The sequence below is a fragment of the Equus asinus genome, chromosome X (assembly GCF_041296235.1).
Source record: "Equus asinus isolate D_3611 breed Donkey chromosome X, EquAss-T2T_v2, whole genome shotgun sequence".
NCBI classification, from domain to species: domain Eukaryota; kingdom Metazoa; phylum Chordata; class Mammalia; order Perissodactyla; family Equidae; genus Equus; species Equus asinus.
In genome coordinates this window covers 55,486,141-55,500,180 of record NC_091820.1, presented here as the reverse complement: position 1 = coordinate 55,500,180, position 14,040 = coordinate 55,486,141, and the positions used below count along the sequence as shown (strand labels likewise).

The 14,040-nt window shown below is 40.7% G+C and overlaps 1 protein-coding gene across 4 annotated transcripts in view; it reads right to left on the bottom strand.

The window, feature by feature from the left end:
* Positions 1-14,040, bottom strand: part of EDA (ectodysplasin A) — a 366,072-nt gene that overhangs the window by 11,512 nt on the left and 340,520 nt on the right. For all 4 annotated transcript variants that reach the window (XM_044763714.2, XM_044763715.2, XM_044763716.2 and 1 more), the window contains exon 3: positions 4,639-4,662. In XM_044763714.2, the coding sequence (XP_044619649.1) occupies positions 4,639-4,662 (24 nt within the window). The remainder of the gene's footprint in view (positions 1-4,638; positions 4,663-14,040) is intronic.

Below are 14,040 nucleotides of genomic sequence, written 5' to 3'. Positions count from 1 at the left end.
CTGGGTTTGAAGATATAGACATACATGGCCCTGAAGGAGCTCAGTCTAGTGGGGAAACAGATGCAGTCACAGGATAGGAGAAGTGCCACATTAATGGTAGGGACAAAATGCTGAAGAGGTCAGAGATGCTTCAAAAAGGAGGTTACATTCCAGCTGAGTCCAAAGGATCGGAATTACCAAGTGGCCAGACCTAAGTGTCACTTTTCAGAAGTGAGAATTGGGCTACTGTTGAAGGGTGTAGCTTTCATGTTTATTGCCAAGTTTGGTGGATTCGCTGTAGATGAGAAGAGGAAGCTAGGAGGACAGCCTGACCTTAGGAATAACATCAGCTCCAGGAAGGTTTCGTATAGGAATCAGGATGTACAGGAACTGGGGGTTGGGATGGAGGTGGTGCTAGCTAGAAATGAGGAATGGGAAGGAGTTTGGGAGATGAGAGGTGGGGGGCATGTGGAGAGGGAGAGAGAGAAATATAAGAAAAGAAGGGGAGGCAGAGAGTAGAAAGAGCTGAGGAGGAGGCAGAAGGCAGGTTTTGCTTTCTCAGCTGACCTATCTACACCCTATTTTTAAAGATCTCTGGGAAAGGAAATTTTGAAAACTCCCTTGGTAAGATGTTCCAATATCTATCACCCCTCACTGTCAGAAAGTTCTTCCGTATATTTAACTGAAATCCCTCCTGTGGCAGTTTAAGCTCTTATTCTATTCTTTGTGTAGATAGAGAAGAATAGTTACCATTATACACATAATAACCCTCATGTGCTCAAAGACATTAAATCACCTATCAGCTTCCATTTTTATAGGCTAAATAATCCGGCTTCCCAGAGTCTTTCCTCAGAGGCTCTATTCTCAAATGTATTGTTAATCAAGCCCACCAAGTCTTCCCCTTTCCCTCCTCTCTATTCTTTCAGAACAGTCTTGGCCCTCCTAGTCCATATTACAGTCCTTCCAACATTCCCACCAGAATGTAGTTAACTGAGTCATAACTGTGATCTTGAATCAAAACCTCCAGCTCCTCCTGTTTACTTTCTCTGCTCTGTGCAGACCAATTCAAGCACTGCAGGTGGCCACAGGTGGGTGTCTTCTTCTTCTCTTCATCAATTTCTTATAATTTTGTTGAAGTCCCAGGAATGGAAGCCCTTTATCAGACTCCATCACAGTGTCTTTACCTGTGGCACTTTCTTACTTTTAAATGTAACCCTCAAGTCTCTCTTAAATACCTTCTTACTGACTCCAACTTCCTGCTCCTCAGACTCTTAGGCAGGAGAATCCTGTCCTGATTTATCAGGTCCTCCTTTAAGAATAATGTCGTATGTTGAAGAAACCCAGTCTCTATGGCAACACCACTCAAGAGGCCAGTTGACCATGTCTGACCACATCTGCATTTGCAATGAAACAGTGGGGTCATTGTGGAGCCTATTCCCCAGGGAGGAAAGAAAGGACGGTCCAGAGAGTCTTTTCTCAGTGAGAGTCCTTGTAGCCTTAAAGAACTAGAGGCAGGAGTTTTAGCATTTTCTCTGCACTTAGCAGCAAAAGATTAGATCTCTCTAGTTTCTAGATCTAGCCAATTTCAAGATGCTGAACAAGAAAACCATCTCCCTTCAGATTTGGGCAGCTTCCAAGTCAGGCTTATTCAGCGCCCAAGTTTCAATTCCAGCTAGTGTAGTGGAAAGAACACAGAATCTGTAGCCAGGAGATAAGGCTGTAAGCCCTTGCTCCGCCATAGATGCACTTTGGGCAAATCCATTCCTCTCCCTGAGCCTTAGTTTCTCCATTGATGAAATGAGGAGCTTGGCCTTGATGATTTCTCTAAGTTTCCTCCTAAGACTGAGGTTCTATAAGGAAGACTGTCTTACCCCTGGCAGTCAGGAAACTTCCCTAGCCTGGTTGTAAGGTTTGCTTCTTCCTCATTGTTTTCTGGGTGGTGTAGACACAGAGGATGGTGCATATTAGGTGGTCCTATGTCCCAGAATTTCTAAGCCTAACAGTGATTTTCAAGCTAGAGGGTATTCTGGGGGTAGTACAAACTTCAGTGTCAAGACTATGAGTCTCCTGTGATTGCTAATATAATTTTGGAAGAATTACACCCAGAAACTCCTCCAGTCAAAGAGAATAATGGTTGCAGTGTAAACAGAGAATGTTCACTTATGAAAACGTTAAAAGGCATTTGGGAAAAAGCTCCTCCCATGATCTAGTTCTGCAGCTGGTCCTCTTTGCTCCTCTGCAACCAGGTTTAGGCAAGTGTGCTTCTCATATCTGCATACTTACCAAAAGTTGGAGAGGAGCATGTACAAAATAACCCATGGACCAAGAGGGTGACTGGAGGATTGAATTCCTTCTCTGGATTTCCTTGCTTTAACAGAGCACTTCAGGATACAAAAGCCCAGAGACTTTTGTACTTAGAAAGTTACCCTGTTAGTCTTAGATGAAAGAATATATAAATTCTTTTCAAAGCTAAATTTCATGAAAGGAGCATTTCCCTAACCTTTTAGCTAAGCCCAAATTGTTGAAATAACAACTAAAAGTGAGTGAGCAAAAGTGAGTGAGAGAGTGTGAGAGAAAGTGTGCATGAGTGAGTTAGTTGTGAGAGGGGGAAAATTCCATTAAAGGATGGAAATTAAACGAACAACTCAATTTACCTCTTCAGGCATGTGCCTATTCACTGTGTCCAAGGAAATCTGTATTAAATGGCTTCTAAATCACTTCCAGACAAAGTAAATGTTTAAGGCCTATGTGTATTCTCCTCCCAATAATGGCCCATATACAAGGTAGCAGTGCTGGGCAGTGTTCCCGGTCCCTGCCAAAGGCATTGGAATCTCTGAGGTGTAATTCCAGAGCTTCTAGCCTTCTATTGCCACTAGCAAGTGTGTTCTCTCAGTGCTCATCCATTGGATAACACTGCGACTGGGTACTGCTCCCCACCACACACGTGCTATACTCTGGTAAATCACTAGCCTACTTGCTGTCCCCCTAAACATACCATGTTCTTTCAAGCCTCTGAGAGATCTGAGTATGCTGTTCCCCTTGCTAGAATGTCCTTCCCCCTCTTTTTTTTTTCCCACATCCTTCAAAATCTAGGTCAAATGCTGTTTTCTCTGCGATGTGGTCCCTTAGTCTCCCAGAGAGAACTACTTGCTCCTTCTCTGTGCTCCCAAAGCACCCTGTTCATGCTTCTATGACAGCATTTTGTATAGTGTACTGTAATTATTTGTGTGTACTTCCACTATTCCAATTACACTGGGAGATTTTTGAGGGAAGGAACCATTTTTCTTCATCTCTGTGTCTCTATTCCTGACAAATATAAGATGCTTATTCACTGTCTAGTGAATGAGCAAGTGGAAAAAAGTGAGTAGCTGTAATTAGAAGGTGCTCTCAAGCCTACCTATTAAGAAGGGAAGTCATCCCTGGGTTTGTGTTAGGAGCAGAGGGTGTCTGTGTCCAAACCAGGTGAGGTTCCTAGGGTTGTTATAGTTCTGTCTTAAAGGGACATGGCAAGAGTTAAAAAGTACATGCTTAAAAATCAAATTTACTTTCTTAAAAGACGAAATATCTTGGTGAATGCCCAGGCCCCGTGGAAAAGATTTCCTCACTGACTCCAGCTCTCTGGCTGTTTCCCAACTTTGCTCAGCTGAGGCCCTCAGGAGGCCAAGCCATTCCTCAGCTTCTTTACAACAGGGACACAGGTTTTCCATGTGAGCCATGGTACCTCGAGCCACCAGACTACCCTAGTGCTCAGAGAAGTGGCAGGTGGTGGCTGAAGCCAGTCTTTTTGGCCTAGTCTGGGGTTGATAATCCACTCTATGAAGGTCCAGAAATCTTAACAGACAGAATCATTTCACTTAAAGCATTTTAAAGAAAAACAATTAATTCCACTCTATTTTCCTTCCATGTCAGAACACAGAAATGAATGGATACTTAAAACCAGTTTTATAGTTGGTTCTTTTAGTCCTAAGAAGTGGATCATTTTGCCTGGTCTTGTCTTTTAGGACCTGTTCCATCTTTGGGTTTTCCTCTTCAAGTAACCAAGTACTTGTACAAGCTCTTGAGCCAGTCCCATTGCAAGTACACTGGAGACTTACTGACCCAACAAGGCACAATGGACCCATTCAACTAGAAGCTTCTTTATATTGAAACCTCAAAGCAAGAAATACCTTCCCTGACTATTTGGGAAATAGGGTAGGGATGGCCTTTAGGCCAAGAAATAGGGTACTGTCATCTCTCAGGAGGTAGCATATCTAGTCCCTACAAGCTGTCTCAGGACTTCATTCATACCTGATTACTGATATGATAAAGGAAGGGAAAAAAAGATAAAGGAGAAGGGCAGGGGAAAGAGTAAGGAAGAATGAAGGAAAGAGATGTAAACTAAACAGTACACAAGAGGGAGCAAGAGAGAAAAACCAAAACAACTTTCACATGTTGCTAGAGAAGCAAGTCTATCTTTCATGGATCATCACTGAAAAACGATTTCTATTTCTTTTTCCTTGGAAGCTACAATACTCAAGATCACATGTGATTGAGAAAAATAGTGGACAACCAGCATTGAAAGGATATAATATAAAAATCCTACTCCCTTAATTTTTTTCTTCTAATTTTAGAAAAGACATGACATGACAGTAATTTTACAAAATCAAGAGCTTAACTTACCCTTTTTCTTGTTTTTAACTGGACCTGTTAAAAAAGAAAATAGAAAATTAAGTCACTTGAAATTAACAGAAAGTGTTCATTCTCTAAGACAGTCACAGGAGGGACCCCCCAAGACACTGCAAATTTGAGGGAGCCCCACACCAAGGGTCATGTTATTGGCAAGGTATTTCCTAACTATTAAACCTCCCTAGTCTGTTTCTGACTGTTTTCTGGCTGTTGTAACAAGAAAGTTACAAGATTCTTCTCTAGGGAGAAACATCTTTCAGGCTCAGTCTTTCGCGTGAAGGAATGGGTACTTCCCCACAGAGATGAAATGCCCAGAAACGCAGAACTCAACAACCTTAGGACGGCATTCCATTAATTCTGCGAGTCCCTAGATTGAAGAGTCATGCATTCTGGTGAGGAACCAACATGAAGTCTCATGTGTTGCAGCTGGAAGGAAAAAAGGGTCATTTTCATGGAAGGAGCAGAGCAGCAGCAGTTTACCTTTTAGTCTCTTCCTTATTGTGATTTAGATTGTTAGTTATTAAAACAGTGCAACCATAATACATTCATGTGGGGCCACATACACTCCCACTGTAATTTACCATAAGTTAACAAACACTTTAAAAGAAGTGTCAACAGTTTCATCGACAATGAAATCACAAGCCTTTTTGGGGGAATTATTTCTAAAGAAAACAATTCTAATCAGTTGAGGGCTCTCAGAAAGCACAAGGCTTTTCTCATATAGTTAGGTGACAACCACTCCCCAGACATACACAGTTTATGTATCTCCCAGACATGTTTTTTCCTCCTGGGGACTCAATTCTCTTCATTCTGTAGGTAGATTTGATTTTCTTTAGATATAGAGATTTAAAATCTGTTCCAAACTCCCATGAAGACTCTATTGGACAACATTAAACCACTATCGTTGTCCTCAGGAACTTACAAAAAGAACACCAAGCATTTGTATATTGTTTTATAGTTTATAAGCCCTGTTTCCATCTATCATCTCATTTTATCCTTGCAACAAGCCTGAAATGATCTTTACCTCTAAGAGCAGGCTCTATCAGATGTTCTACCCGAGCAGGGTCAGTCAGAAGTCAATAAAGTCTCTAACGTGGAAGGCTGCCAGTGTGACCATCAGAGCTTGCACAGGTACCTGGAAAACCAATGCCTGTGTAGACTTCCCTGACAAAGTAATTTCATGTCTAACAGTAGGTATTATTATGTGCAGGGGTTATTTTAGTTTGGATTTAGCAACCTGCTGCACTTAAGGTCATGAATCTCCATTCTATTATCCTTGTTTTTTCTCCTTTTCTCTCCTCCCACTCCTTTGTCTTCTTTCTTTGCTGCTTATCCTTTATTTTTTTTTTTAAACAGCATTGAGAGTTCTTGAGAATGTGCATGGAGGTTCTGGAAAGGAAGCACAGCTACATAGATACTACTGACTAAGAGGCAGCAACTCAACCTGAGAAGGGCTACCTCCTTGAACAAGAAGGTTATTTGGGGAAGGATTTACATAGAAAGGCCCAGTCCCATCAGCCACCTCAGCCTAGAAGAGCAGTGGGATGACAGCCATTGCAGCCACATTGCCCTCATAGACAAGTTGTGCTGGAAGGAGCAGAGACTGGCCCTGGCCAAGTTTCTGACAATTTCAGCTGGTTAAAGGGTTAGCATTGTTACATCAGACTTCAAAGCAGGCTTTGAGGAAATCAGACCATGACCAAGCAACCAGTCCTTACTGAGCACGCCTATGGAAGGTAGCACAGTAAATAATGAAACACAACTCCATCCTCAAAGAACTTACAGCTGGATAGGAAAATACTAGAGGGGAGACTTAAGGAATTATACTGGCTAGGTGAGAAAAAAAACTTCCCAGAGGAAGTTTGACCCAAATCCACATGTGAAAAGAGGGAAAGGGAGGTTTAAACATTTTTTTAAACTTTTATTTATTTATTTATTTTGCTGAGGAAGATTAGTCCTGAGCTAACATTTGTTGCCAATCTCCTTCTTTTTTTGCTTGAGGAAGATCAGCCCTGAGCTAACATCCATGCTAATCTTCCTCCACTTTATATGTGGGTTGCTACCACAGCATGGCTGACGAGTGGTGTAGGCCCGTGCCCAGTATCTGAACCCACGGACCTGGGGCGCTGAAGTGGAGCGCAATGAACTTAACCACTATGCCATGGGGCTGGCCCCAAACTTCTATTACTTTTATACCATAAATATCTATTCATTATATGTACATAAATGCATGCATAGTTCATAAAAAAGGAGAGCAAAAAGAAAAAATAGCTTATTAAACTACCCACAATTAACCACTATTAATATTTTTATGCATATCTAGAAATTTTCTATGCATATAAATATGTATTTTTTAAAAGTAGGATCAAATAAAAATGTTGTTTGATAACTTTTTTCTGTCAGTAGCTACATTTCTATATAATCATTTTTAATATGGATATATCAGCATTGTATAGGTAACTATTTTTTCTAGTTCTTTCATGATTTCATTTTTTAATATTTAAATCTTTAATCTAGTACAGATTTTGGTATACAGAGTGAGGTAGGGAGCTAACTAAAATTTTTATTTTTATTTTCCAAAATGACCATGATATGAAGAGTGCTGAGAGCAACAGGGGCTCAAAGCCAGGCTTTTCCTCCACTCCTTCTTGTGTCGCAGAAACGCTGAAGGAGAGCATCTACTCAGTGGACATTTGGCAGATCCCTTGGAAAAAAATGAGGCTAAACAAGTATAGATAAGATTGCCATTAGATTGCATCACATTTCCCACAAGTGTTAGTGAGTACATCATCACAGCAGTATAGGAGTTCCTTCTTGTTCTAATATAGCTCACCATGGCCAATAAATAATTCTTATGAGTTTCAACGTGGACCTCTAAGCCCTGGCTCTATATCTACCATACCCATTTCTTTTGCTTGAGGCCACTGTAGTTTTCCAGCTTCTAGAGAGATAATGCCAGGGAGCTAGAACTATCCCATACTAGATATGAGCATCTTGACCCAAAGCAAAAGCAGTAACCTCTGCTGAGTTCTATAACCTTTTAGACATATTGACTTATTTTCTCTATATGCCTCAGAACCTTTTTCACACCTACTTAGAGCACTACGAGTGTCACATGTCTGTTTCTATGATAACAGGCTGCATTTCTATATCATTCTAATCCCTTCTATTTGTAACCATCATGCTTTCTGCAGGCAAACCCACAAATGCATCAGAGTGGGATAGACAGCTGTGTAGTCCCTGGGACTGCTCTCATCGGAGTAAAATTGAGATCTGACAGATTTCAATAAATGTGGGCAGGCAATTTGCTATCTGGCATTAAGAAACAGGGGTACTGTAACAGCATCAGGGCCATGGAAGCCAGCAGCAGTCCTAGCCAGATTCTGGTCCTGACTCAACCACAAACTGACCATAGGGAAAGAGACCCTTTTCTTATGATTCTTCTTATTCTAAATTGGGTAATACTATATATTTTGTCTGTTTTCAAGGATTAGGATTCTGATGAAGATAAATGCCATAATAACTAAAGCTAACATTTATTAAACATATATGAGCCATGCACTGTGTTAGTTGCTTTACCTATCTCAATTAGGTCTTATAACAATCCAGCAGAGTAGGTATATTATGCTTGTTTTATAGGTGAAGAGATGGATTAAAGAAATTGTACAAGGTCACACAGCTCACAGGTATTTTAAGGTTAGCCAAAAACTCAGAAAGATTAATTTATTCTAGATGTGTTTTGAAAATTTAAAAATAAATGTATATACTTCCAGTTTCTGGTTTGACATATCAAGAGCTTGGAACTGGTCATTCTCATACTCACAAGAAAAAACTTGAACAAACTTAAAATCAACACTTTTTAGATCCATCAGAGAATTGAGGTTACAAGGCAAACTGCTCGTCTGAAAGATGGAGAGACAGACAGGTAGATACAGAGAACCATAGCTTACCAGGAGCAGAAGCTTGCAGCTGAAGTATCAGTAAGAACACTTTACAACTGTAATTGACAGACTGCAAGAGGCTCAGTGTGAATTAGCTTAAGACCTAAAAACTCCAAGGGGTGCCAGTCTTGGGTGGTTCCCCACTTTCATGAGTTTTACCTTCACGAGCCCTATCAGATTCTCACTGTGAAGACTGGAGAAGAATTCTCTTGTGTTTCTGGCAAGGGGAGAGGAGAATAAATAAAATCAGAAATGAAAGAGGAGAAGTTACAACTGATACTTCAGAAATACAAAGGATTGAGATCTCATCAAGATGGCGGTGTGAGCAGATGTTGAACTCATCTCCTCCCACGAACACAATCAGGTTACAACAATTTTTGGAAAAATTACCCTGGATTGAAAACTGAAAACTGGATAAGAAGAGCCCCCATGATGAGGGACAGTCCTGATGAAGGCAGAAGAGGCAGTAATTACAGATGGAGAGGAAAAAAGCCACCTTTGGGAGCAGTGGAGCTTCTCAGCTGGCCAGGCGGGAGCCACCCTAAGGTATGCAGCCCTCCCTGGAGGAGTGAGGTCCGGAGTGGGGGCGATACGGCTATAAGCATCCTTCGGACTCAGCCCAACTGAGACGGGGGTCTTACTGTCTGGCTTTGCTGGCTATTGACTGCAGCAGGGACACCCCCAGAAAACCTATCGGCCGAAAGCCGAAAAGACCCGGGTCTTAAAGGGCCCATGCACAAACTCACTCATTGCAGCAACCTAAAATCACCAGAGAGAAGGCTGACAGTCCTTTGGTGAAACAAGACTCACCTGGTTGGCTCTGGGGGCATCTTGGTGAGAGGAGGGACCTCTCTGGAGACTGAGACATTGGTGGGGGCCATTGTTCTGAGCTGGTCCAGGCATGCTGATACGGACACCGGTGGGGGCCACTGGGGTTCATCCCTTGGGCTGTTGGCCCAGGGGTCTGCCATGCCCACTAGAGCACAGATTTAATCCAGTTCAGCCAGGACAGGTGACCCACCCTGGGGACTGGCCCCACCTAATGGCAAGCCTTAAGGCTACTTTTCAGCCTGCATTGACTGGGTGCCTTGGTTCTCTGCAGGCAGGAAAGGGTTTCTGCCTCTGTGGGGCAGGGCCTGTGTGAGGACCAGGTGAACTGTGGGGGGCACTGGTGGAGAGGTGGGGGCCTCTGGGGTGTGGCATTGGGGTGCTCTCCAGGGGGTTGAGAAGAGTGCACAGACCAGGACTGTGTTGACAGTGTATGTGGTCCTGTGGGGGGTGAGGCTTATCAGCAGCAGAAAACTTGTGCTTCACAAATAGACATAAAAAGGATCAGCCCCACCTTCCAAAGCCTGAAACAATTGAGCGCTCCCATGCCAAGGGCTAGCCCCACTCAGCTGCACTCCTAAGAGAACTGACAACAGCCTTGTTGGCCTGAGGCCTATCACAGCTGTACGCCCCTGAGCCTAGCAACCAGTTACACTGGGTACCAACCCAATTAAGAGGAAAACTGCAATAAGAGAGTGCTGATAGACTTTGTAGCCAACAGTGCTGAAGCTCCCCAAACCAGATTTATAAACAGCTGACCAGGAGAGGAAAGATCAGACTCCCTGGGTACCTGCAGAGGGAACAACCCTGCCACAGCAGAAGGACAGAAGTAGCCCACAAAGGGGTCACTCCTGGTTCTTATGGACTGGTGACGAGAGGGAAGCACACTGCTGGGCCTCATAAGGCATCTCATACATAAGACCACTTCTCCAAGATCAGGAGACTTAGTCGACTCACCTACTACCAAGAAAATAGCACAGAGAAAGAGGCATAATGAGGAGGCAAAGGAATACTTTCCAAGCAAGGGAACAGTACAAAACCCCAGAAAAAGGACTAAGTGAAACTAACAGAAACTAGCGACCTACTCGACAAAGAGTTCAAACGAAATATCATGAGGATGCTCACAGATATGCGGAGAAGAATGGATGAACACAGTGAGCACATCAGCAAAGAACTGGAAGATAAAAAAGAAACAATCAGAAATGAAGAATACAATACTCGAAATGAGAAATTCACTAGAGGGTCTCAATAGCAGAGTAGAGGAAGCAGAAGAACGGATCAGCGAGCTAGATGAAAGACTAGAGGAAATCACCCAAGCAGAACAGAAAAGAGAAAAAAGAATTAGACAGAATGAGAACAATGTAAGGGAACTCTGGGACAATATCAAGCATGCTAACATTCGGATTATAGGGGTCCCAGAAGGAGAAGAGAGAGACAAAGGGGCAGAAAATTTATTTGTAGAAATAATAGAGGAAAATTTTCCTAACCTGAGGAAGGAAACAGACATCCAAGTTCAGGAAGCAAAGAGAGCTCCAAACAAGATAAGCCCAAAGAGGCCCACACCAAGACATATTATAATCAAAATGTCCAAAATTAAAGACAAAGAGAGACTCCTAAAAGAGCAGCAAGAGAAAGGCCACAAGTGACATATAAAGGGAAGCCCATCGGGCTATCAGTGGACTTCTCAGTCAAGATCCTACAGGTGAGAAGAGAATGGCATGATGTATTTAAAGTGCTAAAAGGAAAAAACTTACAGCCAAGAATACTCTATCCATCAAGGTTGTCATTCAGAATGGAAGGAGAGATAAAGAGCTTCCCAGACAAGCAAAAATTAAAGGAGTTTATTACCAAGAAACCAGTTCTGCAAGAAATGCTGAAGGGACTTATTTAAGTGGGAAAGCAATGACTACAAATAGAGATAAAAAAAATTATCAAAAAACCCCAAAACAACAATAACAAAAAACCAGGCAATAAAATCACTTGTAAGGTAAAAATATAGTAAAGGCAGCAGATCAACTACCTGTGAACATAATATGAAGGTTAAAAGACAAATGTACTAAAATCACTTATTTCAATGATAAGAGGGTAATGAATAGACACACACTAAACAAGAGACTATATATGATGTGAAAAACATAATGTGGGAGGAGGGGAGTGAAAAAGTAGAGCTTTTAGAAAGAGGTCAAGCTAAAGAGTCTATCTACTCAATATACACTGTTATATGCATAGTATATTAAATAGGATCCTCATGGTAACCACAAATCAGAAACCTATAACAAGCAGGAAAAAAAGTAAGACAAAAGAAATCAAACATATTATTAAAGATAGCCATTAAGCCACAAGAGAAGAGAGCAAGAGAAAAAGAAAGGAACAGAGAAGAACTACTAAAACACCCAGAAAAAAAAAAGTGACAAAATGGCAATAAATACATATTTATCAATAGCTACTTTAAATGTCAATCAACTAAATGCTCCAATTAAATGCCATAGGGTGGCCAATTGGATAAAAATACAAGACACATGTATATGCTGCATACAAGAGACACACTTCAGACCTAAAGACACTCACAAACTGAAAGTAAAAGGATGGAAAAAGATATTCCATGCAAATGGCAAAGAAAAGAAAGCGGGGGTAGCAATACTTATATCAGACAAAATACACTTTAAAACAAGAACTGTAATAAAAGATAAATAAGGGCACTACATAATGGTAAAGGGAACAATCCAACAAGAAAATATAACACTTGTAAATATCTATGCACCCAACATAAGAGCACCTAAATATATAAAGCAATTATTAACAGACATAAGAGGAGAAATAGACAGTAACACAATAATAGTAGGGGACTTTAACACCCCACTTACACCAATGGATAGATCATCCAAACAGAAGATCAACAAGGAAACACTGGCCTTAAAGGACACATTAGACCAGATGGACTTAGTAGATATATACAGAACATTCCATCCCAAAACCACAGAATACTCATTCTTTTCAAATGCCCATGGAACATTCTCCAGGATTGATCACATATTAGGCCACAAAACAAGTCTCAATAAATTTAAGAAGATCGAAATAATACCATGCATCTTTTCTGACCACAAAAGTATAAAACTGGAAATCATCTACAGAAAGAAAACCAGAAAAGCCACAAAAATGTGGAGATTGAACAAAATGCTACTGAACAACGATTGGGTCAATGAAGAAATCAAAAAATTCCTGGAGACAAATGAAAATGAAAACATGACATGCCAAAATCTGTGGGATACAGCAAAAGCAGTTCTACGAGGGAAGTTTATAGCAATTCAGGCCTACCTCAACAAAGAAGAAAAATACCAAATAGACAATCTAAAACTGCAGCTAAAGGTACTGGAAAAAGAACAACGAACAAAGCCCAAAATCGGCAGAAGGAAGGAAAATAAAAATCAGAGCAGAAATAAATGAAATAGAGACAAAAAAAAAATAGAAAAAATTAATGAAACCAAGAGCTGGTTCTTCAAGAAGATAAACAAAATTGACAAACCCTTAGCTAGACTTACCAAGAAAAAACAGAGAGAAGGCTCAAATAAATAAAATCAGAAATGAAAGAGGGGAGATTACAATGGACACCTCAGAAATACAAAAGATAATAAGAGAATACTATGAAAAGCTATATGCCAACACATTGGATAATCTAGAAGAAATGGATCAATTCTTAGAAACATACAACCTTACAAAACTGGACCAAGAAGATGTAGAAAATTTGAATAGACCGATCACCAGTAAGGAGATTGAAACAGCAATCAAAAACCTCCCCCAAAATAAAAGTCCAGGACCAGATGGCTTCCATGGTGAATTCTACCAAACATTCAAAGAAGACTTAATATATATCCTTATCAAACTGTTCCAAAAAATTGAAGAGGAGGGGAAGCTTCCTAACTCCTTCTATGAAGCCAACATCATCCTGATACCAAAAGCAGATAAGGACAACACAAAAAAAGAAAATTACAGGCCAATATCACTGATGAACATCGATGCAAGAAACCTCAACAAAATACTAGCAAATCGAATACAACAATACATTAAAAAGTTCATACATCATGATCAAGTGGGTTTCATTCGAGGGATGCAGGGATGGTTCAACATCCGCAAATCTATCAATGTGATACACCACATTAAGAAAATGAAGAATAAAAATCACATGATCATCTCAATAGATGCAGAGAAAGCATTTGACAAGATACAGCATCCCTTTATGATAAAAACTCTAAATAAAATGGGTATAGAAGGAAAATACCTCAACATAATAAAGGCCATATATGACAAACCCACAGCAAATATCATTCTCAATGGGGAAACACTGAAAGCTATCCCTCTAAGAACAGGAATCAGACAAGGATGCCCACTGTCACCACTCTTATTTAACATAGTATTGGAAGTCGTAGCCAGAGCAATCAGGCAAGAAAAAGAAATAAAAGGGATCCACATGGGAAAAGAAGAAGTGAAACTGTTACTCTTTGCAGATGACATGATTTTATACCAAGAAAACCCTAAAGATTCCACTAAAGCACTTTTAGAAATAATAAAGGAATACAGTCAATTTGCGGGATACAAAATCAACATACAAAAATTGGTTGAGTTTCTATAC